A 25,741-nucleotide genomic window follows, 5' to 3' on the forward strand; every position below is an offset into this window, starting at 1 on the left:
TGTGGGTACGGAGATTGATCTGGGTCAGTATTCGGGCAGCAGAATTCCGAATGAGATATTGTACACTACAATACACTATTGTAACTCAAGTTATTTGTGATATTTCTTAATGGAATCACACTTGAAAATTCCAGTTAACCCCCATTCATCATCTGCTCATAATTCCATAATTCCCTTCAGATTGCACATTTTCCCATTTCTTAAGAATCATAGAATACAGCATAGAGAGCCATTTGTTCCTGTGAGACTAATCTGATGCTAGCTCATCAACTGGATCCAATTACTAGTACCTTGATAGTACCTTGATGTCTACTCGGACTAACTAACCCTCAAAGAAGGTTTTCTAGATTAAAAGGGAAACATGTTACAGAAATACTGTATATTTTTATTGGATGAAACTTTAGTGAACCTCAAAAAATAAATGTTTTGTTCTTAATTAACTTCATCAATTTACAACTATCTGCTTCATGTGGAAGCAATAGGTGATTCACATAAACACTATTCATGAGAAGATGTTAATTTAGGTGACGCTTTCTCCCTCGGTCACTTTAAGACTCCCTGTGAAATGTCCCAAATGTCAGCCAAATATGATAAAGTTCAAGATAAATCTCCTTTGAAATGCTCATTATTACTATTATTATTTTCCCTCCAACCCTATGAAGAAGCATATGGTCATGGATAGTCAGCAGAACATAAGGATAGTAGGTCTGTTATGGGAATTGCAATGTGCTTCCTTTAGCTCATAGGAAGATCTTGGATGACCAGGAATTTTACATCATACCGACATTGAAAAATAAAACCCGTACCAAGAAGATTAATTCAACAATCACTCAACATAATTCTGTGAGGGTAATACAAATCTGAAGTGTCACAATAAAGCACTCAAACTACTTCTGCAAATTGCTGATTCCTGGGACTTACTCACTAGTTTTCAAAATGGGTTTATCCAATAGACACTGGAAGACAGAGCAGCTGAGGGAGTTTAAACAAAAANTTGCTTTCACTACTGGGTGTGGCTTTTTAATCAGCTCACTGTTTTATACTGTAATGCATCCATAATTTTCAAAAGCCTCATTTTGCTCAGCCTACATACTGAGTACATCTGGATGGCATAATTGTAATGCCTAGAGCTTCCATAGACTGGACATCATCTAGATCTAGAAGTGTGTCTTAATTTGGTGATAAATTAATACTTTGGGATTTAAAAAATCTTTGCTGTGGTGCCTTACCAAGATGAAGTATGACAAAGCGCAGCACAAAACAAAATTTTTGAAGTGTGGTGACTATTCTTTCTAAAGTGCCAATAACATCCCACAAATAGCAATCTGGTGAATGACCATATTCAATGTTTTCCAAGAATTTGTAGGGAGGGTAAAATATTGGCCATGATTATGAGTGAGCTCCTCCTTCTCCTACCAATACACAGTCACAACATAGGCACATATTGACAGTAAATATACTGTGTAGCACTTTCTGTCTGGCAAGCTTTCCCGCTGCTGCTTCAACAGCTCGGACCACCCTGCCGGTTCGTGCTTTGGCTTGCAGGGTTAACAACAACAACAACGAAATTACACTTGTAGAGCACCTTTCACGTCGGGAGGACGTCCCAAGGCGCTGGACAGGCAAAGTTACGGACCCGAGCTGGGGGGGTGGGGTGGGGTGGGGGTGGGGGGAGGGGGGAGAACGGACGGACGGTTGTGGGGGGGAAGCAGGGAGATCGAAAGCACGATCGGAACGGGAGCTGAGTGGGATGGATTCCCTGCCTCCCAGTGACTGGTCTGCCCTCCCAAGTCTTGCCAATGAGCCAGACTGGCTGTGCTGCCATCATCAGTGCCCTGGAATACCGTGGACCCGCCTGGCTCAGGAGCCGGACGAGCGAAACCGCCACAGAGGGCCGACTCCACTCCGATATTCCGTTGCCAAACATGTCACCTGGACGCCAGTGCAGCGCCAATGAGACCCCGATATTTACCTTCCTCCCCCCCCACCCCCACCCCAACCCCACCCCACCCCAACCCCACCCCAACCCCGGGTAAGGAAGATAGAACACTTTGAGGCACTTCAATGACACCAGAAGGTGTAATATAAAATACCATGATCATTATTATTTGTTGTTGTTATTATTATTTTATTTACAGTGAACAACGGTGAGGAAATGTCACAGAAAGCAACGAGCCGAGGGGGGGGTGGGGGGCGGGGAGGGAGGGGGGGGTTCAATGTCCTGCATTATTTTGAAATGTTGGATACTTTGTACCTTACGCAGTCAATCAGCCTCGGGAGCTGCTCTCGGGGAGGGGAGGGGGGGGGGCAGCAGCGGGTCACAACCTCCAGCAGCAAACGCCCCCGGAGCTTCTCACCTTCACACGGGGAGAACGGCTCAGCGCAGCTCACGGTCCCCCTCCGCTTCCGCCTCAGCGCAGACTTAGGGCTCCATTTTCCTCTCGGGGCCGAGGGAGGGAGGGAGGGAAGGAGCCGCGCTCCCTCTCTCTCTCTCTCTCTCTCGGGCCCAGGCCTCCCTCCGCTGGGCCTGTTGTTAACGCCGTTGCTAAGTAACGGAGAAGCCGTTGGTGGGGCGAGGTCACGTGGAATTCCCCCAGGGAGGAGGGGCCTGAGCCCCAGGGGGGAGGGGTCTGAGGTCCGGGAGGAGGGGCCTGAGCCCCAGGGGGAGGAGTCTGAGCTCAGGGGGAGGGGTCCGAGCCCCAGGGGGAGGAGTCTGAGTTCAGGGGGAGGAGGGGCCTGAGCCCCAGGAGGAGGGTGTCTGAGTTCCGGGAAGAGGGGTCTGAGCCCCAGGGGGAAGGGGGGGGGGTCTGAGTTCCGGGAGGAGGGGCCTGAGTCCCAGGGGGAGGAGTCTGAGCTGAAGGGGAGGAGGGGCCTGATCCCCAGGGGAGGAGTCTGAGCTCAAGGGGAGGAGGGGCCTGAGCCCCAGGAGGAGGGGTTCTGAGTTCCGGGAGGAGGGGCCTGAGCCCCAGTGGGAGGACTCTGAGCTCAAGGGGAGGGGTCCAAGCCCCAGGGGGAGGAGTCTGAGCTCAGGGGGAGGGGTCTGAGCCCCAGGGGGAGGAGTCTGAGCTCAGGGGGAGGGGTCCGAGCCCCAGGGGGAGAAGTCTGAGCTCAGGGGGAGGGGTCTGAGCCCCAGGGGAGGAGTCTGAGCTCAAGGAGGAGGGGCCTGAGCTCTTGGAGGAGGGGCCTTAACTCAGTGACGTAGGAGTTGGATGCAATCAAGGAGGGGTTGTATCAAAAGGAAGAGGAGCCTCGGGGGTCAGAGGCTGGGCCTCTGCCAGGAAGAGCTTGAGCTCAGGAGGGGCTGGTGCACCAAGGAGGTCACCTGGCAAACAGTGTGGTCCGCACTGAAGTCCTTCAGTCCAGGAGAGGAGATGGATTCAAACTGCCTGGGGAGGGTTTTTTTGGGGGGGGAGAGTCAGACTGGTGTATCCAATCCAAGCTGGGGATTCCATGCATCCAACCTACACATGAGGAAATCGAGCAATTAGAGGACATACAGTGAAGACTTGGGAGGGGTGGAACCCAAAAAGCCCAGAGCTACAGAAGTGGATCATAAGAGGAGAGATCGTATTAAAACTCTTCTATAAGGGTTTTCTAGATTTACCAATTCATCTCATTCCCCAAACCAAAAAAAACTTCATGAAGACATTTTCCTTTCAAGCAGTATAATTAAAATACTGTATAAATATGACATAGACGCACATTATAATGCTGTTATCTGTAATTCGACGCTTCCAATAACTGGCGTTCTACATTACCTACAGTATAACTAACATAACCAGATTTTGTTTTTCAAAAATAAACTGGCAATCTGCCAAACTAATATTTACCATGTCCTGATGCTGTAGCTGACAACAGTTGGCACTTTAATATTACTCTTGGAGAATTGACAGTAACACTTTGTGAGGATGCATAAGTATAAGGATGTTTCGCTGGATCATTGACAAGAGATGCTACCACTCGATATGCCCCCACAACAGTTCACCAATGCCAGTGATCAAGGAACTCAGAGATTGGACTCAGCGATTGACTCAGAATATCCCCGAGGACGTGGCAATTGGCAGAGTTGTGCCCTCAGCAGATTGATGAGGTAAAGGCTGTTTGATTGGTTAACGCTGACCAGCCCAAATGCCTGAAGTAAGGACACAATGTCACTGTTAGGCAAATAGTCTGCATCACATCAAAAGCATTTGTACTCTGAACTTTAGCAGAATGCCCAGTCTTCTGCTGAATGTGTGGATTGGTGGGTTAGGCTCTGAGAAGTAAATCACGATCCCATAAATATCTCATATCCCAGTCCACGGTTTGCAAATATAGCAAAGGATACCCTCAACCTTTGAAGGGTAGTGATGGAGGGCATTTTGCAAAGTAAATTGTCGAAAAGGTATGGGGGGGGGGGGGTTGCATTGTCCTATACCCTCTGGATATTGTTTTATACTTTCGTTACCAGTCTGACCACTTCTTCATTTGTCCTTGTCATCATTCTCCTCAGATGGGACCTATGAAAACAGAAACAAGAGGAGGTCATTCAGCCCAGCAAGCCCGTTCCACCAGTTTATTGGAACTTGTGAGGTCTTTTAATCGCAATGTCAAGCCCTTTCGCCATGGCTCCCCATAGCCTTTAATTTTGTCCTTCAGAATAATGAGTCTGTTAATCATTAGTAATGAATCTGGAAGTGGATAAACATTCTGTGCAGATATGTAAGCATGATTTATCAACAAATTAGTTTGGATTTAGCATAAAATGGACTAGAACATAAAACGTTGAGTTCTGACTGCATAGAAAACTCTATGAAAAATAGATAAAAGCAAATAATGCATACAATAATAATAATAATCCTTGCATTTGATATAGCGCTTTTCACGTCGGGAGGACGTCCCAAAGCGCTTCACAGAACACACTGTAAAGTGAATTGACTGTATATTTGTGGGCGAACGCGGCAGCCAATTGCACACAGCAATGTCCCACAAACAGTCGTAGATTGAAAATGACCAATTTATTATTGTTTTTGGTTTTGGAGGGATTATTATTAGGTGTTTGGAGTAAGGAAACTTGCCCAAGGTTTCGCCCTGACCTGCCTGGAATTGAACTCAGGTCTCTCACTTGCAAAGCGAGTGCTCTAACCACTGAGCTACAGGACTCCACACGCTTTCATAACTAAGACGGTGAGTGGCAGTGTTTAACGTACAGTATAACTTGAGAACTCAAGCACCCAATGGATCCCATGCTCTCCTTCTCAGTCATGAAATTGAAAATTCTCTGCATCCCGCATAGGCATCTCATTTTTTTTTAACAATACTAATCCAAACAATTTGATACCGATTAGCTAAGGATAAAAGTCAATTTTTAAGGCCGTGACTTGCTATTCCTCTTTAATCAATCACTTAAAAAAAAGCATATGTATGCATTTAAGCCTGATTTAAGCATTTAAGTTTGAATGACTGTGGACAGATTTACAATGTATTTATTGAAGTTTATTTATTCTAAATAAATAATGTTTTGATTGCCAATTTGCTCTCTTTCACCTTTTCTTCGAAAGGTGATTGACTTATTTTGCCAACTGGGAGGGTGGCCCCACAGACAGCGGGTCTCCTGTATCCCTGCCTTAAGTGGCCATTCTTCCTGCCTGAGACATAACAGCAGAGCCACCACCAGCAAAACTACCTGATCCAGCAAATCCACAATGTTTTCTCACACATGGCCAGTAGGGGACGTTAGATAGCAATTAGGTGTGGGAATCCTCGATGAGTTTTGGTTCCAGTGCTGACTGAGACCAAATTGTAGTGTTTACTGTTTACTGCCACCCCGACTGAGATCAGCTAACTCAGGGCAGACTGGGGACCAGGCCTGGCTGAGCTACACTTTGCATAAGCTCTCTGGGCCATCGGGGGAAACCTACCCTGACACGTTTTATTTAAATGTAATGCAGCAATTCTATACGATTTCAGGTGATGAATGAAAACCGAAAACAAAGTTAAAAACATAAACGCTTGTGAAGAGCAGATGCTTTCCCATAGAGATTTATTGATGTGCAAGAAAAACAATTATCATGGAAGCAACTACAAAGAGAAAACACGAGTGAAGCAGTGGGTACCAAATGAATAGTTGAAGAAAGTTTCTACTATTTTGTTGAAATACTGTTAATAATTTCATTTTACTTTCATACGATTGCGGAAACCTAGTTTTCTTCCCGACCGACATTTAATTTGCGACTAAAATCCAAGCTTTTGCTCATCAAGATGAGAAGTGCAGGGTTGAAACTTGGTGGATAAAACTGCAGTCGATGGGGCGGGGGTGGGGGTGGGTGACTTCTCTCTGTGCTCGAGATTTCCATTTCACCGAAAACTATGATTTCTAGCGAACACGGTCTATATTCGTTCCATCTTTTGATGTTTCGGGTGGTGGGTGGGGTGATAAGACAAGGTTGGGTATTGTGGAGAGGGCATTATAAAGTCCCGCGTTTGCATCCCTGATGGCAGAGATTTAAGATTGTAGTTTTATAGAATGAACAAATGGTGAAGTAAAGAATGTACCAATTAGCTTAAGTTATGACCAATCTTTGGATGGTCCTTCCAATGTCAAGTCTTGCAACCAATTGCTTCTGTCTTATGGGGAAACAAGTAAGATAGTAGCATGGCTTGTCTCGATCGTAATTAATCTCTTCCATAATATATTTTGGCACAGTTTGTTATTGCACTAAAATCTAGCATCTCTCTCTCTCTATATATATATATATATTAAAGGCTGAACAAAGGCTATACCAATAATAATCTATGGGTTTCTTGGTCTCAGGACAATTAATCTGGAAAGAGCAAATAATCATAGATATTTTACCAACGATTACTTTTCATTATGAAAGCTATTCTGGGCCAGTTAAAATGACGTAATGCAAATGAAAAATGTAAAGGAAGATCTTGAAAGAAGTTACGTTCCGTATACATTAATGCGTACGATCGTTTATGTGCACGTTTAATGGTTTCAAGCAAAATAGACAAAATAATGGCATTGCAACTTCTTAACCATCGGATCAATGGCTAGTCATTTTTCTTTTCATCAACCCCCACTCCAGATGTCCACACAATCCAGTTACTTTCTCCAGTATTCTTCATAACTGATATTCATTTTGATGTAATAAAAAATACTTTTCAATAATAGAAACCAAGTAAAACGGCACCAACTATACATTATCCAAAGCACACACACTCATTGATCAAAGGATACATTTCACACATATCTTGAGCACATTTTTAGGATTTGACTTGTAAGTCTGCGAATACTGATAAGCAAAGCTGGTGCCTATAATTCTCTTTCTCTCTCTCTCTCTCTCTCTCTCTCTCTTTCTGTATTTTGTTTGTAATGGTATTACATATAATAACGGAATGTTTCCATATTATAGGTAATATACATAATACATACACTATGTGCATTATATAAATACAAATAAACGGGGCACTTTCTCAAATAATCTAACCTAACACATGCGCTGGTTTTATTAAACACTGGCTATTTTATTTTTTCTGTATTTTAGCCAACATGAAAGAAAACAAATTTTTTCGAAGCACTCAGCGGGGACTTATACAGGAATTTCCTCTAAAGCCTTTTGGATGTTAAGAAGATTTTCCAATGTTCTTCTGAATGTCAGACACTCAGAAAAATGTAGAAGTACTAAATGCCACCTCTAGATGGATTCCTTCCGTTGTACCACGTACAACAAACAGTGCAGAAAGCCTTACAAAGCCAATGTAAAATATGTTACATAACAGTGAATTGCTGCTCAAATTTGGGAAATAACTGATTATTTCTTTGCCATAAATGTGACATTTCACTAATTCAACTGTTTGGTTATTTTAATTGATTTAAATTCATTCAATATCGCATTCTAATGAAACCTTCTGATGTGAATTATTTAATTTTGCACCAGCTGATTAGAGGGTTTTTAAAGATGGAAAATGGGAACAAAAACCACACCAGAAAAACACTGTTGTCAATTTAATCAATCTTTTAGGGCAAAAATAATCTGAGTAAATGGTGTTCACCTCATTGCATACTGATGCCTGATATTTAATACCAAGTTAACGTAACCTTAATCATATTTCCCAATATTCTTCACGTACTGCAAAACCATAGAAATTCACAGCACAGAAGGCCATCGTGTCTGTGCTGTCTATTTGAAAGAGTAATACATTCAGGCCATTTCCCTGCTATTCCCATGCCCCTGCCATAGAAATCGATCCCTTTCCTTTTTGAAACAATCCACCCTAAGAGTTTGCACCTGAAGTATTAGGACGCAGTATATTCCACAAACTAATGTAATATTCGTAATTTTAAAAAAAGATTTGATTCAATTTAATCTACGTATGTACATCATATATAAATAATATATACGTATGGAGTATATTATATATGGCGCTATACAAAATGCGGGGATTATCATTATTTATTATTATATTAAATAGTCATTCATTTATATTTCCCTGAAAAGATCCACAATGCACAAACAGATACACGGACCGGAATCCGGGACCTCACTTTGGGTTCTTGTATTTGGTTTCGTCCATATTCAGAAGCAGTCTTTAATGGTTGTATTGTATCATAGGAACAGTTCACGGAGTACAGTATAAGCAGAGAGTGAGCTGTGATTCCATGATACCGGTGCTGCCAACAGAGCGCTGCCATTATTTGAGCAGTTGTGCAACAAGGGGAGCACACCGTTACACTGCCCAGGATGGTGTTGGAGAGGATGTCAGAGGTTCACTCATATACATATGCAAGGCTTAATTTTCTGCCTCCCTATCGCTGAGAAAACAGACAACTCTGGTTTTCCATCCAATGGAAAATAGAAAGTTGACGTCCCGTATTATCAACCTTTAAAGTCACCCAAACTAGGCCTGTGGTCATAGCAGCTAGCGTGATCCAAAAGCCAATCCAGGAGCTAGTTATTCTTAGAATGATATTTTAAAGATTGGTCTACCACGAGCATCGTTTTATTGGACTGCACGAGTTACACAATTCTCAAGAAAGCACCAGGACCAGAAATACAATAAAACGTTTCCCTGTCTTGCCCCATAGTTCCTCCAACTGACAGCTGTGTGAGTGAGGAAAGGAAGATAAAATTGCTTGTCAGCCGTGAGCAACTAACTGTGTCTTATTTCTTTGTGTGTGTGTGTGTTATGTACCTTGGTTAGAAGATAAAATGACAGAAATACTCATATATATTGGGGGTCGATCAGGACCTTTTGGTTTTGTTTGTAATGTATACTCAACGCTGACAGTGCTGTATGATCATCACAGGGCGATAAGAAATAAATAATCTGCATTTGAAATCCCAATCCACTGGATATGATCGCTTGCCCATGAGTAGAGAGATCCCACGAGAAAGACGAGATGTAGCATCTCGGACGCCTATGGTCAACCAACCTATTGTGTTAACCAACAAATACATTCCAAACTGGTCTTAAATAACAAAACACCTGGAAACATCTTTTATTTCTGACGATTGCACTTTATGCTTTTGGAAGGGGTTGACTGGGAAAATGTAATTTCCCACCCCAAATCTAAGAAAATAATAGTAGTTAAATACCAGAGCAGGCTTCTGATGCCAAGTGTTATTCTCGGGAAGATTCGTCATGTTACACCTTGTCTACACAGGTAAGTCGATCCTGAAAGAGTGGAAAGTAAATCCCCATCTTATCACCTGCCACCCGGTCAAGAAACGGTCATGAACTTTTGCCCCGAAGAAAATCATGGGAATTTACTCTTGATTTAATGAAACCTTTTTTCTTTACCCTCCTAAGCAATCCGAGGTGCATCTTTAGCCACTACACTAACCCTCATAAACCAATCTGGAATCCTTCATTTGCTCACGAATTACTCGTTTGAAATGTGACAGAACATTCCCATGGATACATTAAAACGCACTCACACACTCCCTGCTCCGCTGTTGAGCCTTTACTTAAATACATTTCGATATGTTGAACTTTAGGAAACCCAAACCGACCGCGCTCCTTTAACTGTTTCACACAAAAAAATAATTAATAATCACGATTAGTGTTTAATGTTATTTTTTTTATGTCGAAGGACCGACCGGCGCTGAACATTGTAAAGGCCCAAAGACAGCTCGAGGTGCTTATTCTTTGCTTAAGAATGTCAAGTGGACGTCAGTATAATAATGTAGAAATTTAAATAGGGTTTTTTTTGCACAAAAGGCTCTGGAAGCACTAACGTGGTGTCGCAAAAGACAAACTCATACTCTTTAATTATACAGAAGGTCAAATCTTTCACACTTGGGTAAATTCACTTGAATAAGTATATACCGATTAATTACGCGGTACTTTTATATATATATATGTAGATATGGTAAAAAGCCCGAGTTTATATTGCTCTTTAGATGCTCAAGAGAGCTTTCTGAGGCCGCCAGCGTTCCCTGGAGTCAGTGCCTCCAGATGGGTCGTTTCTGTTCGAGGAGATGCGTTGATATTCTATTCTCGCCTGGTTCTTTCCCTCGCTCTTTCCCTGATCACAAGAATGTGTGTTTTTGGTAATCCGTAGTCATGAAATAAACGGAGAGTGTACATTGTGTTTATATGCAATCATTGGAATAGTCCCTTTTACACAGAGGAGGAAGGTGCGTGCTTTCCCCTTTATTTTCTTAACCTGCCATCCAAAGATGTAGACTGAAAGGTAGTCCTTGCTATTCCACTGTCTAAATTCAAAAAGAACTGTCACTGAAATTACATTTCAAAAGAAAGATTATATTGCCCACCGCATATAAAATAGGGAAGAAACACAGAAACATGTTTTGTGAGATTCTCTCCATTAATGATCTAAACTTCACCAGTGTCCAAAATCACCAAAGCATGGTCTTCCCGAACAATTCTGGGGATTAATCGCATTGCAGATGAAACGCAAATAAATATTTCTGACAAACAACCCTTGGACTCTTCTAAGCTATAGCATGGTAAACACTGAACTGGAGGACACGGCTCTATGTAATTTGCTAGGAAATGGGGCTGGCGTCTGCTGGCCAGATGTTGGAACCTTTCACACACCTTGCGAGCATCGCTCCAGAGAGGGTCAAATACATACACAGTCTATAAGATCACTTATACACAGGGGCCGAAAAAACCCTTGGACTTTAAAGCATGTCAAGTATTTTGAAGTTGTGCGGTCATACACGTACTGACTGTAGCAGATCACATTGGCGCTTTTGCAAAGACCAACTGTGATTTTTAATATACGTATAACTTACACTTCACCAGAGATATGCTATAGAGTATCGACATTGTGTATTCTGCACACTGATAATTTGTTTGACATAAAGATAACGTTGCCGCTTGCAAAGTAGAAAACTTGAATACGGCGATTTCCAAGAACCGATTAGAAATAAGAATCGGTTATATCACATTAAAAAAANCAGTGATCTGATCTCCCAGGGGAGGGGGAGGCTGTGAGATGTGGTGACACAATCACACTCACTGGCTTGCTGTGCAAGAATCGATCTGCTCCTCGCAACACCGGTCCAGATCGAGTAGAGATGTTCTTTTATGAATTGATTAATTGACAAACATGAGTTTGCTGGGCTACGCACGGACACAGTTGTTTAACTTGTCCTGTTATAATCTCTCGAGTTTGGACAGTTCCACCCACAAAGGGAAATAAAATGTGCGTTTAAAGTATTGTTTTTAATGAAAATGAAAAGACAAACACTCTGGGCGAGAAATGAACATGCTGCTGCGCGTTTGTTTGACTCTTTCAACTAATGTTACCATGTAATATATGTAAAATCGAATTTTATTTATCTTTATTCCAAACTTCTCTGAACGCCGCCGGTTTCTGACAAAGTCAATATTGTAAGCTGGTTATGTGGCGTGGGGAGAACTTGCCAGGCTGATTTCTGTATTTTTATTTCTAAATATAGTACTTGGAGGGACTCCAAGAAAGCTAAAAACAGGCTGCTTTTTTACACACTCACAGAGCGTCTGCTCCGAGAGACATTATTACTTTGTCTGGCAACATCTTCTGAAAATATACCGTGCAGAATTAAACTAAAAATAAACGTTCCTCAGCAGAGGTAACTCATAAATAAACAAACACAATTTGAAAAAATACAAAAAGTGCAGACTGTGTTTAGCTCTGTTTGGATTTCCCTATATATAGCTGATGTGGTGTTTTAGGTTTGATGTTGCCTGTTGGTTGGTTACCCCCAGACCCTTCTCTCTGGCTGTCTTTCTTGTATTTGAGACCCATCTCACGGCGGGAGCAACAAACAGCCTTCCATAGATAGGGCAGACCGAGAGACAGATTTTTTTTCCAAAAAAAAATCCAGAACTGTTCATTTTGTTCGGGTTAACATCCCTGATCCCCAAGCTGTGGCGTTGCTAGGTGCTAAATAAAGCCAATGGACAGGCAAGGGGCTTCATTTATTGATGACTTGGGGGCGAGGGCTGTTACTGGCTGCAAAATCCTAAAGAGGGTAACCCGAGGTACGTGATCTTGAATGCAAACTATTCTCCCTTTCTGCATTTTTACGACCTGTGGCGACGAAAGAAGGTCGAAGAATGCGTTTATTTACACCATTCCTCAAAGACGTCACACACACTACAGAGTAAATTCTACCTTGGGGCTAATTACATCTACCACTTTCAGTCCGATCCGTCTCTTTCTGGGTAGGAATGTGGCTCCCTCTAATGCCTTATTAAACAGACATTTGTTTAGATTTCTAAATGAACAACAGACATAAAGGTCCATCGCCCTTTGTAATCTGTCCACTAAACATGTGAAACTCGGATTGCGGCTCACAGAGCGTGTAATTTAATGAATTGCCAGGGATCAGGGCAGTGTTTTTTCCCAAAAATAATGTGTGTTTTTTTTGGAAACGCTACCGTTATTGATTGAGATAAGATATTTACTAGTCCAAAGGTTTGCTAACGGTGCTATCGCTGGACTGCCTGAAAGAGCAACGATCTGGTACACAGTTTACTGATTTACTAACTTAACGCATTTTTACACAATCCCTTTTAACCTTCACGATGGATTTCCCCCGAAGTGCGAATGAATACATGAATGAATCTGAACGAAGTGTTTATTAAATTAATCCCCAGTGTTGACATTGGGTTGAAATGTGTTAACTGTACCAGTCTTGTAAACTTTAAGCGTGAGGGTTCAAACTGTTAAAAGGCCAAACAAATCACATAATCGCAAATACGTGTATTCCAATCTCCAAATACCCTCTCCTCTCTCTCTCTCTCTACAAAAATAAACTCATTCGTGGGGCTAATAAACTATTAAGATCACGTTTAGTTCCCTGAAATCGCATTTTAGTTGAACTGCAATCTTGTTGGGGTGGGGGGGGAATAATTAGATGTTTCCAATTAATACAACATCTGGTAAATTGATACCAAAAAGGTTACGTGTAATTACAAAAATCAGATGTATTTAAAAGGTATAAAAGGAAGAGAGAAAAAAAAAACCATCGTTAGCGCCAGCGTTTAATCGCTTGAATAACGTGCCTCTGTGATTTGGGTTTTTGCCGGCGGATTATTTGGTCGTTTCTCATCCTACTGCTAAAGTTTGTCTTTCCTATTGTTTCCGAGTTAAACCAATTAGTCTCTTTACAAATCCGATAGGAACTATTTTTCAATGCCTCAAGTCTGTCTGGCCCCACTGGGTGAGTGAGTGAGTGAGTGACTGAGTGAGTGACTGAGTGAGTGAGTGGCAGCGAGTTGGCATGTGAATTCTGCTCGGAGTTAAGGGCAGGTGTGCCATAGGAACAACAAGACGTATCCAAACGCCGAGGTGAGAGCTGATTATTCAAATAGAGAAAAGATCTGGACAAATCGGGATAGGAGGCAGGCTCTGTGGGCAGTTAAATCACTACGCAAGTCCCCAGCGCTTCTCACTCAGTGTTCGCCTCACAACACTTCCCCACAACACCCACAGTCTGCTTCGCTATCTTTCTGGCTGCGCTGCAGTTTGGAGTGCATCCGCGGTGGGATTTTATTTTGGGGGCAGCTTTGATGTTGGTATATTGCGTTCTGCCTCCATGATGTTAGGTGCGGTGAAGATGGAAGGACACGAGGCTTCCGAGTGGAGTAGTTATTACGGTGAACCCCAGGAGGTGAGTCTAGAGTGACCCATTCGGACCTTCCTGTTTAGCAAGTCGATATATTTTCCTTTGGAAGGTGTTTTTTTTTAATTCGCATTATTTCCGAGCTGATTATTTTAACAGCTCGAATTCCCATGGAACTACGTGTAGTTGAGTTCACTCCTTTCCACGTTGATCAGCGTCTGTGGCGAGATGGGTCCCCGGACGGCAATTAAAAAAGAAAGGCCTCTTGAAACAGAAAGAGATAGCGATACAAAACCTGTGATGGGGTTTTTTTTTGTGTGTGTGTGTGTGTGTAGGGGGGGGTTGTGTGCGCGGCAGAGAAGGGTTAGAGCAAGACTCCAAAGTGATGGTCCACGCGGTGGCACCAGAGAGGAGGTTCGAGTCCCACCTCCAGTGCGCTTTGCTGTTGCTTTGCGTTGGGCTCCCAATGGACTTAAGTTTAGCGCTGCCTTTTTTTTTAACACAGGGAAATGGGTAAGAAGTCATAAAGAATAATCAGCAGCACCATTGTACCTGATAGTGTTCCACTGTTTGAGGATGCACCTGTAAAAAAAAATTTATGATCAAAAAGGCGTGGCTTCCTCACACCTTCGTTTGATTCGAGATGAAATGCGGTTTTGTTCTATTTTTTTTGCGTGCGTGGGGGGGGGGGGGGGGACACAACTAAAACCGCCACCTGCCAAGTGTCCCATCAAACAATACCGTAGGATGACCGCAATTTAGAGTTATAATCATAACAACACTTGCATTCGTTATAGAGTCTTATCACGTTGTTCAAACGCCTCAAAGCGCTTCACAAAATATATTGTAACGTGAATTTACTGTGTATTTTGTGCGTGAAACGCCAGCAGCCAATTACGCACAGCACCGTCCGACAGACAGTTGTAATCTAGTGACCCAATATTTTTTGGGAGGGATTATCGTTGGTTGTTTATCAAAGAAAAGGCATCGCCGGAGTTCTGAACAGGTGGGATTAACATTGCCCTTTCTGTTGTGAAGGCCTATTCAGCGGCACCAGTCGGCAGCATGAGCTCGGGACTGGGCGGCATGAACGGTATGAACACCTACATGAGCATGAACCCCATGAGCTCCAGCGGCAACATGACCCCGGGCTCCTTTAACATGTCCTACGGAAACCCCGGGATCGGCGCTGGGCTCAGCCCCACCATGGCGGGCATGGCTGCCAGCGGCCCCGGTGGCATGAACGGCATGGGATCGGGGGTGCCTGCCATGGGGACGGCTCTCAGCCCCAACATGAGCGCCATGAGCGCCCAGCAGGCATCCATGAACGCTTTGACGCCTTACTCGAGCATGAACCCCGCCATGAGCCCGATGGCTTACACTCAAAGCAACCTGAACCGGCCCAGAGACACCAAGAACTTCAGACGCAGTTACCCGCACGCCAAGCCGCCTTACTCCTACATCTCGCTCATCACCATGGCCATCCAACAGGCCCCCAGCAAGATGCTGACCCTGAGCGAGATCTACCAGTGGATCATGGACCTTTTCCCTTATTACCGGCAGAACCAGCAGCGTTGGCAGAACTCCATCAGACACTCGCTCTCCTTCAACGACTGCTTCATCAAAGTTGCCCGCTCCCCCGACAAACCGGGCAAAGGATCCTACTGGACGCTGCACCCGGACTCGGGCAACATGTTCGAGAACGGCTGCTACCTGCGCCGCCAGAAGCGCTTCAAGTGCGACAAGAAATGTTCGCCCAAAGCCGAGGGAGGCAGGAAAGACACCGGCTCTTCCCCCGCTGGCAACAGCAACAGCAACGGCGCGGGTAACAGTAACAACAACAGCAGCAGCAATAATAATAATAATAATACTAATAACGGAGGCAGAGCCCAGGGCGAGAGCGATTCCAACCCTGACTCCAGCCCGGACAGAGCGCCTCACACCGACATCAAGACCCAGGCTCCCTCTGTGAGCTCGGCCTCTGTGCTGGGGGTCCCTCTGACTCCTCACCCACACCCTCACCCTCACTCCCACCCACACCCTCACCCTCACCCTCACTCCCACCCTCACTCCCACCCGCACCTTCACCCAGGGCTGTCCATGGGTGCCGGCGACTCGCAGCAGGTCCATCACCACCTGAAGGGAGACCCGCACTACTCTTTCAACCACCCCTTTTCGATCAACAACCTCATGTCATCGGAGCAGCAGCATCACAAGATGGACTTGAAGGCTTACGAGCAGGCGATGCACTACTCCAGCTACGGGGGAGGCATGGCAGGCAGTCTGCCTCTCAGCTCCATGGGCAAGAGTGGCATCGACCCCCCGGCCCTGGTCAGCGAAGCTTCCTATTACCAAGGTGTGTATTCCAGACCTCTGCTCAACACATCCTAGTCTTGCACCCATCAACCAACACACACACACACACACACACATACCACACACCAACTAAATTCATTGCAGGTAAACTTTTGCTCAGTTGTCTGTCCAACACCCCCCACCACCCACCCACCCACTCACACACCCAACCACGCACACACACACACACACAACCCCTTCACTGTGCACACCTCCGGCGGTGCACAAAAAAAGACTGTTACTTTCTAACATTTTATGTATAAAGAAAACAAAAAATAATTGTGGGAGTGTAAAGTTATCTGCAAAAGTTTGGCGATCAATCACGATTGTATATTCCGCGGGAAATATATATAGATATATATATATATCGCAAACGTTTTGCAGGCCGTATTTAAAAAAAATTGGGGGGGGGAAGCGTGTTGTCAAATTTTTAGGAATAAGTTGTGCTATACTGTATTTCTCCGTCGTGTCCAATCGACATTTCCAACGGCTGTTTACAAGTTGTGGCAATACAAAAATAAACTGTACAGACTAGTACATATGAGGAGAGGGAGTAAAAGCGGGGTGCGTAATGGGGACTTTTTAATGTTAATTTTATGAAACTTCTATTTAAAAAAAAACTCTCTGTATTGGACGCTGTGCCGTTTCGGTGAGTGAAGCAGGAAAGAATATATCTGGACATTTTTTGCATGCTTATTTCTTCAACAGCACAGTTGCAATTTTTAAAAAAAAACAAAAGTGGGTTTATTGTCAAAATGAACCATGTGTTTGTTACCTGCATCAGGAAACTCGAGAAGCTACTCTTTTGTGGTTCCACAACGCCTTTTTAGCTCTATTTCCATTCAGTGTTAATGCACTTTTCACATGTTTTTAGCTTATCTAGAGATGTTGGTTGGTGTTAGCATAGCCAGACGGGTTCTCGTGGCTTTCTCAATGTGCCTAATTTATTGCATGGTTTAGGTCCCTTTTTTAGTTTTTAAGTTGTTTTAAAAAAACATAATAATGCAAATTAATGGAATTTTAAGAAGTTGTTAATTTTTGTAATTGTAATTCTATGAAATGAATAAAATTATTTTGATTTGATGAGAAAAATAATAAAAAAATGCTAATTCACCTGGTGGTTTTTATCGTCCTTACTCTCTCTTTCTCTCTCTTCTGGCTCGGCCGCAGAACGAAACGATTCAAAATTATTATTGTTATTTTCCAGTGTAAAAGAAAGAATGCAGGCGGGAAAGAAGAAGCTGTTTCGGTACTCATTTATAATACTGTAGTGCTTTTTGGATTGAGGGCGTTCATAAAATAAAATCAGCGTCAAATTAACAATTGCAATGGTTTCACTGACCAGATGTTAATATTCCAACAAACATTTATAGCAAAACAAATCCCAGAATAAAGTAACCGGTTCTGGAATTAACCGTTACCATCTACATATTAAATATGTCATATGCAATGCTACAACATTGCAACTCTTTTGTGTTGTGGTATATAAGGACAAGAAGCTTCAAACATCCAACTGATGGGTTGTATTGTGATGGTTTTAAACGCGTTGCGGTGTCTCTTCCGCGCAAAAGCGGAACCATGTGTTTGCGGCTGGAAAAGGCGTCTGTATTTGTTCATGCCTTGGAATTTTTCTAACACTTACACTCCCCCCCCCCCCCCCCCCCCCCACCCCACTTCAGAATCAATCCAATTGTTTTGTTTCAGTTAATTAATTTGATTAATTAAATTAAAACAGAATAATTTCCAGACCTTGTATTTTGAACGAGTTAAATCTTTCGGAAATCTCTTCCCCCCCCCTCCCCACCCACCACAAACTGAACACTAATGGACAGCTAAGGCGGACTTGGAGTCAGTGTCATAAACACACACACACACAATGTCCAGAATTCAAGGGTCGGGTTATTAAAAGTAAATGATACAAGCAGTCTGCAATGTTTTGACGAGACTGACAATGAGATTTGATTTGGAAACCCGCCTTTAAAATTGGTGGACCTACTCTCACTCCCCCCCCCCCCCCCCCCCCCCCCCCCCCTCTGTACCTTGGTACACGATTCAAAACCCAGAATGATGGTGTGTCATATGATATATAATTTCACGCAACATTTAAATGAATTAACAACGGGCACACCGCAGTGGGCAAAATTCCCCTCCGTGTTAACTGTTGATTATCCGAAGTAACGATTTTGAAAGTGACATTTGGCTGTGTTTTAATCAGAAACCAATTCCGATTTGCGCGTATCGAAAAAGGGGAAAACAATGTCCATAGCTGAACAATTACGAATAAAGTCTAACCCGAACCGGCAAAATCCAGAAAACAGTGGGGAAAAAAAATCAAGATTTGTTGTCCAGTTTCCTTTGTCACAACTGGTACCGTGTATGGAGCATTGACAAACTACAACGCGTGACAGAATTGCATTCTTTGTATCTCTATATAAAAACACTTGTTTGTAATTATAACCCACACAAGTGGATTTTGAACATGAATGGCTTTCGCTTTGATCATTGATCACTGGCGGGACACACACACTGTGAGAGGAACCGTGAAATTCTCTTAATTATCATGTAATTGCCCCCTGATGGGCCAAAAAAATGTAGTGCGAAATTGAGTGGAGAATAACAAGGATGTAAAAGGAGCCGAAACCATTTTATTGAAGAGGTTGGCAGCCGGAGAGATTGAAGTATCACTACTTCATAATCTAATTTCTGTGCATAATGGCATTTGCAGCTGAGATCGGAAATAACGCAGTTTTCCTAATTTTATGCTTGTTCCAAAGTACTGCTTGAGTCGGGATCTTGAAATGATGCAGAGAAATGGACCATGTTGTAGATGGGTGCAACATAGTTTGTTATCTCATATCTCAGCAAAATGGAAATAACCCTTAAACAACACACACACACACATTATATATATATACACACACACACGTTACACAAATTCTAACTTTAAAATATATTATTAGTTGGGATGAAACATGGGACTGAGTTGACATTTAATGAACTATTTAAAATTTAAAAACGTCATTATTTTAGTCTTGTTAGATTAGGTTATGGATCAGGAATTCTGTACAGGGGATTTCAATGGAGAGCGCTCTGACACACTGGAATTTTACCATTGGATCAGCTATCTGAAGTGGACTGTTTTATATTCAAATCGAGTCCGATGAGTGCGTGATAATAAACATTTACCAACTAAATCGCCATATTTAATTTGATAGGTGACTATGGTAACAGGTCAATATAATAAGGTTTCCTTCTAGAACTTATCCAGTCTTTTCACGAACCTTGAATTGTACAAAACACGCTTTCTTTGATTAGTTCGTTTAATATTTATAACGACAAACATGTATCGTATTTGAAAACGTGGTGGCTTTTTAAGTCAAACACGATAGAAACCTGTTAGAGTTAAAAAAAAATAAACGTTGACTGGATATTGTAAATAAGAAGGAAACGATTGCATTAGTTTAGGAATTCTGGTATTTATACACCAAACTAAAAGGTTGGAAAATAAATTGTGTGCATCATCGCACTTCAAGTACAATGTGACATGGACTGTGGGAAGGTTTACAGTGCTTGATTTATTTTTTATGTTCCTTTATTTATTTTACAATAACGTTAAAACGTAGGGAAAATACCGGCTCAGATCATTTATTTCACAGAAATTATTGCAAATATAAGGAATTCTTTACATTCTAATGAAGTGTCCATGTTTATGTATTTATCCTTCCAATACCATCAGCAAACCCTAACAAAGTAAAAAACAATTTCTTGAGACAATCAATGGCTGCCGTTTTACTTTGCTTTGGATGGTAGTTGGTGCAACAAGAATCAGGGCAGTTTCATGGGTAAATATAAAGCTGGAGCCGCTGTTGTCCTTTGCTCTTAAAATCAACATAACTGAACAACGTGCAGGCAAAGCATGCAGAACCCATCAGAACCCCCGCCTGATTCCCGGGCTACTTACCCCCAACAACGATCCACAGTTTTTATTAAACACAGATAAAGGTGAGTGTCCACGCTCCGGGAGCATAAACAGCAATAACTTTACAAGACTGTAAAAAGTGGAACGGATCGGAGCGCTTTCGATTCAATTACCTGACAGAAGCACCTTCTGATTTGACGTGTTGGTTATCTGTCTGTATTTAGCACAGAGTTTATTTCACATGTGGTTATTAACCGAACAGTTAGTAGGACTGCATGTTTTGGTTTCCTTCCAGTTCCTTTCCTCAAACTTCCCCGAAGTTTAACTCCCAGAGAGGTCTCGGTGCATTTTCAGACAACGCGCCTGCAAATGCTGGCGAACGGATAGATAGGATTATATTCTTTCTTATAATGGTGTGAACGAGAATGTATGTAATTTTTTTGATTTTAATACAGCGAACACTGTCAAGAAAGTATGTTAAGGTCCACGCGGTTAAAGTTAGAAATAAAAGGGGAGTTTGGCAATGTTTCCAAGCATTGGTGTATTTTCTTGAGGAGGTTTTTGCTTTTGAGAGTCATATGGCTAAACAGAATAAATATTAGTGTAACTGCAGTACTTACTAAAGGCCTAGTAGCATTTAGGACTTGGTTCTGCCTCACATACTTAGTATTCCAACACGAATCTCTTTGTAATTTCTGACCCATTATTTCGAGACCAGAAGCTTTTCAAGTTAATAATTTCCTTCGAGGGAGCAGACAGATTCAGAAGACTGGATTCCTTTATTTTAAACTGCATAAAAAATCTCCCTCTGTCACATCTGATCTCATTTTGCGCCTTGTGTTTAACACGGTATGAGATTACAAACATTGGCAATAATCGTTCAAAAGAAAGCATGTCTGCTTGGGAAGGTTGGATTTAAAATTAAACATTTGTTTTGGCAAAAAGATAAAGCGAAATCTAGACTTCGATTTGTCTTCCTATCGACTATCTACATTTACCAATTGACTCGTATAATTGGGAATGTGAAAATAAAGAACTTTTATTTAGCTAATTTCAGTAATATTTTTTAAAAAAAATAACTTAAATTAAATAACTTAAAACAGTTATTGATGTTGTTGAAAGACGGCTGATTGTGTGTACACAATATTAACGTATGTGAAACGAGGTACTGAACTCATGGTTAATGTATCTGAACACTGCCTCCATGTAGGTTTGTGCAAACCACTTTCTCAGTCGATGGATTTTCTTTTTATTTTTCAATTTTTTAAAAAAAACCAGAAAATCGATCTATCATCACACAGCAGAGGGAGGGCCGAGGGTGGAGGGTTGCATTCGATTCATTAGGATCAGCAGCAACACAATGAGGCTAAAACGTGTCAGACAGAGATGTAACGGATTGGAAATAGGGTGTGAAAATGAGCCCTGATGTTTTCACTCACCCTCAGGACTGCGATGGGTTCCCCCAGCTGAGGAGCTCTCACCAAAGGCCATCGGAAAACCCATGCCACAATTAAAACAGTGTTAATTGTTATTACTGTTGAGCGTCACATTAAAATAGGTTTCTTACTGGAAACAAGGTTAAAAATGGATTAGATATAATTATGCAATGTCTGCGGGGGGGAGTGGGGGGGGGGGTGTTGGGGGGGAGAAGGAGGAAGTAAGTTGATTATCTTTTCCTGTTACTTCACTTAATTGCATATAAAGGTTATAAAGGTATGACGATACGTAGCATAATTCAACAGGGATTTGATCGTGTTCTTATGCACTGAAAATTGATGTTAATGCAAGTCGTTACTCACATTACCTTTTAATTATGATTGTAACGAAGAGAAAGTCTGTTCACTTTTGGTTTTTGCTGGCCTTTGAATCTCACAGCACTCGCGGATCTCTCTGCTTTAAAATAGAATATATTAATACCGTAACTGCGCCGGTTGAAAACGACTTTGAAATCAAAATACAGCCCCCCCCCCCACCACGCACCCCAAAGAAACATTCCAGTAAAGGGAAATGAAAAAAGTCGAGTTATTTATTATTTCAAAAAATGCTAATAATCTCGAACGTACACTTTCAACGCCTTAAAGAAATCCGGCCTGGGTAACTCGAGAAGAGTTGGATCATTTTGTTGAAGACAAAACTGTAGCGTATTTTCCAAGATCAATTCTTCGGATTGATAAAGTGGGATCAAAAAATGTAACACAGGAGGCAGCGACAGTGTCAATGCAGTTCTACCCTACAAGCTGCTGGCTCCAATCTTGTTCTTTACCCCCCCTCTTTCGTGACTTCTAATTCACCAGGCTGGGGCCAAGAGCTTTTCACGACGAACTTTGGACAAGATAAACACTGTCTCCTGACCTCTGGCAGGAACAGGATTGAACAATCACTACCTGGTTAACGAACCGGCCAATCTGTAAAAGGTGGACATAAACACACTGAACTGAAAGCAGAGGTCACTATCAGTTATATCAAGAAACGAAAAAAAAACGCAACGTTGTTTGACAGGTTGATCTGATTTCAGCAAAAGCCCGATAATTCACATTTTTTTACTAATCTTCTTTTTTTCCCCCTTCTCTCCTTGTTAACTCGTGTGAAACCGAAAGTCCATCCCGTTTCTAATTTGCACAGCCGTGAATTCATTGCATTTCAGAGTTTGAGCAGTTAGTTACTGATATTAATTAAACTATTAAGCACTCCCTTCTGTGGCGTAATTGTTAATAAGACTTGTTTTTGTTGTTGTTGATCTGTTGGCTATCCTGGACAGGAAAACAACGAGACTTTTATGCTGGAAATAATGTGTGACCAGAACACAGACACACAAAACCCGCTGCATTCAGAACAATCGGGGGATTAGCAGTGTTTTGGTTACATTCACCTCCCCCCCCCAAAAAAAAATCATTAAATACCTAACGTCTGTGTATAACTTTCTTTAACTGATGTACAATCATCTGGTTAATGTCACTGATTTGCGTCACGGGTTCATACTGCGCTTATTATTACTGATCCGGTTTTTTAAACAAACATTAAACTCTACACTGTAAATGATGTGCTCACTCTCGTTTTATTAGTAATTATTACATGTATTCAATTTAAACCCCCCAAAAAATCATTTTTCGGTTAAAATAAAAATATTCATTCGTTCCCAATCAAAAGCAGGTTCCCGGCGTTTGACGGGGAAACAAACGATCTGTGAATAGTATTATTTGGAGGGTTGGTCAAGTTAACGAAAACTATTTGTCCGCGCGATCTGAACAACTGCAATGCGGATTTATAGATGGAAAATGGAGTTAAGAACTCACGGTTTATTGCCTTCTCTGTGATATTCAGGCTGAGGGCAGCTCTATCGGATTGGTCAGTCCATCTGGATGTCAATATCCAGATTTTGTGAACAAAGGTTCCACATTGATCATAAGGTCACAGCAAAGGATACCCTTAAAATCCAGAACGAGCAGCTTGTGTTCCTCATTAACTTACATGATCTATTTTAGGGCCATAGCTGATCAAACTAAATACATTGCGCGCTACTTGTACTTCATTGCGGGAGGGAAGCCGGGCGCAATTATCTGATCGCGTTATAATGAATGCTTGGCTTTAAAGTAACCACTACGCGCATTCATTTGGAAACAACATTTTTTTTTAAAAAAAGGGTCTAATTTTTCCGAAGAACATTTCGAATGGTGCCCAGACATCCTTTCTCAACATTGCTATATCAAAAACGCGTCAGCATCAGTTATCCATAGTTATCCATGTTACAAAAGGGCCTCTCTTGTTCAGTTTCCTGTGAAAGGTAGTTTTCCCTTCTCCCAAGTGTCGGGGGGCACGGGGGTGGGGGGGGGGGGGGGGGGTGCACGATACATCATCCTTCTTGACTCTACAGGCCTTCATCAGTGTTGCATTAGTGTAGAGAAGTATAGCAGCAAACATGAGAGTCCAACTTGGGACTATGAATGGTCTCTTTTTGTCGATGCTCTAACTTCACTGTCGCTTTACCTTCCATTTTGAGTTGCAATTGCGCGATTTTCTTCCAAATTAGCATTTCCTCCCATGCCAGCACAGTCTGGGTGCACAAGTAATTTGATAGAGAGATTCTGTATTAAAAGCTGACATATGTTATCAGCAAAGCCGGGAACAGAGTCACAGAGAGAAGGGAGAAGCAAGTCTTTGGAGTTACTTGTTGCTCTCCTTATGAGGCATTTCTCATATGTCCATCAAAGGCCGCGGCTCTTTCTTGTGCCGTATGGACAAAAATTTCGACAACAATACTCCAACTCTTTCATTTCAAAGCAGCTATCAGTGTGGCTGCTCGGCTAGTATTTGTGTTCTTTCTTCTCTTTTTAAACCCACTACAGCCCAAAGGCGTGTTAATACCTTTTGATAGGGATTGCATTAATTATCTCCAATAACACAATTGTGCTTGGCCAACGAAAAGAGCAAAGAAATACCCTTCAGAGCCAAAAGAAAAATGGGGTTGGGAGAAAGAGAAGAGAAGGTCTCTATCGAAATCTGCCTGGGGAGCAGCTGCTCTTTAAAAGAAAAGTTTTTACAGGAGAGTGAGAAAACTGCAGGAAAGACTGGTTTAAACGCTAATTTATCACAGCAATAGAATATACATTTTCAGAACCAGTGTATTTGTCAAATGCGGACGAATTAACAACTGAGATGTTATATCTATTGAGTATGTTACTAGGACACTTGTCAAGCTAGCTACCTATCTTTCACAGTGGCATTAAGCAGCTCACATTAAGTGATATGATGTTATAAATATGAAACATATCTGAGCTAAGCTATTATATATGACCGAATCAATGAACTAAACAGAAAGCTGAATTGTATGGTCATAATTACAATTTTATGTCCTAAAATGTCCCTTTTCACTTTGATTTGCAATGGATTTCAGAACCAAACAGTTATAACCACGAATATGATGCGTGTGGGTCCAAATTCACCGCATGTTTCAATTGCGCAAGTGTTCACCATCGTCAGCAGAGAAGTTAATTTCAGTGATGCGATGACTTACTTTGTTTTATCAGCGATTGGGAATGCAAGGTGCAATTTCACACTTCAATACTGTGTACAAAGTGACAACTTTTACGTGCATTTCTTTGGCGGTGGTAACATGATTGTATAATATAACTGCAGCAATAAGTTAATTCGATGGAGCTGAAGTGTCCAACGTTTTTCATCGAGTTTGGTTGGCGCAGTGGCAGGTGTTGGCTGCTGGCGGGAGTGTGTTTAATAGAACAAGCGTAAAAGATTTACTGTCGTTATAGCAACCGGATCAGCCACGCTTTCTCAAAACGCATTCATCTTTTCATGTCCCCGTAACACGTTTTTAATTAAACCGTATAAAAGTTGTTTTGTAGTCTTGTGTCGTCATCTTTTGGGGGGGTTTGAACATGGTTAA

At 42.1% G+C, this 25,741-nt stretch overlaps 1 protein-coding gene across 1 annotated transcript; it reads left to right on the plus strand.

Moving 5' to 3' along the window:
- The first annotated feature begins 13,906 nt into the window (after positions 1-13,906).
- On the plus strand, positions 13,907-17,513 carry foxa1 (forkhead box A1). The gene is made up of 2 exons (XM_007893363.2): positions 13,907-14,117; positions 15,108-17,513. The coding sequence occupies exons 1-2, from the start codon at positions 14,043-14,045 to the stop codon at positions 16,458-16,460; spliced, it is 1,428 nt and encodes a 475-aa protein (XP_007891554.2). The 5' UTR covers positions 13,907-14,042; the 3' UTR covers positions 16,461-17,513.
- The last annotated feature ends 8,228 nt before the right edge of the window (positions 17,514-25,741 follow it).

This window comes from Callorhinchus milii, unplaced genomic scaffold (assembly GCF_018977255.1).
Source record: "Callorhinchus milii isolate IMCB2004 unplaced genomic scaffold, IMCB_Cmil_1.0 Scaffold9, whole genome shotgun sequence".
In the NCBI taxonomy this organism is placed as follows: Eukaryota; Metazoa; Chordata; class Chondrichthyes; order Chimaeriformes; family Callorhinchidae; genus Callorhinchus; species Callorhinchus milii.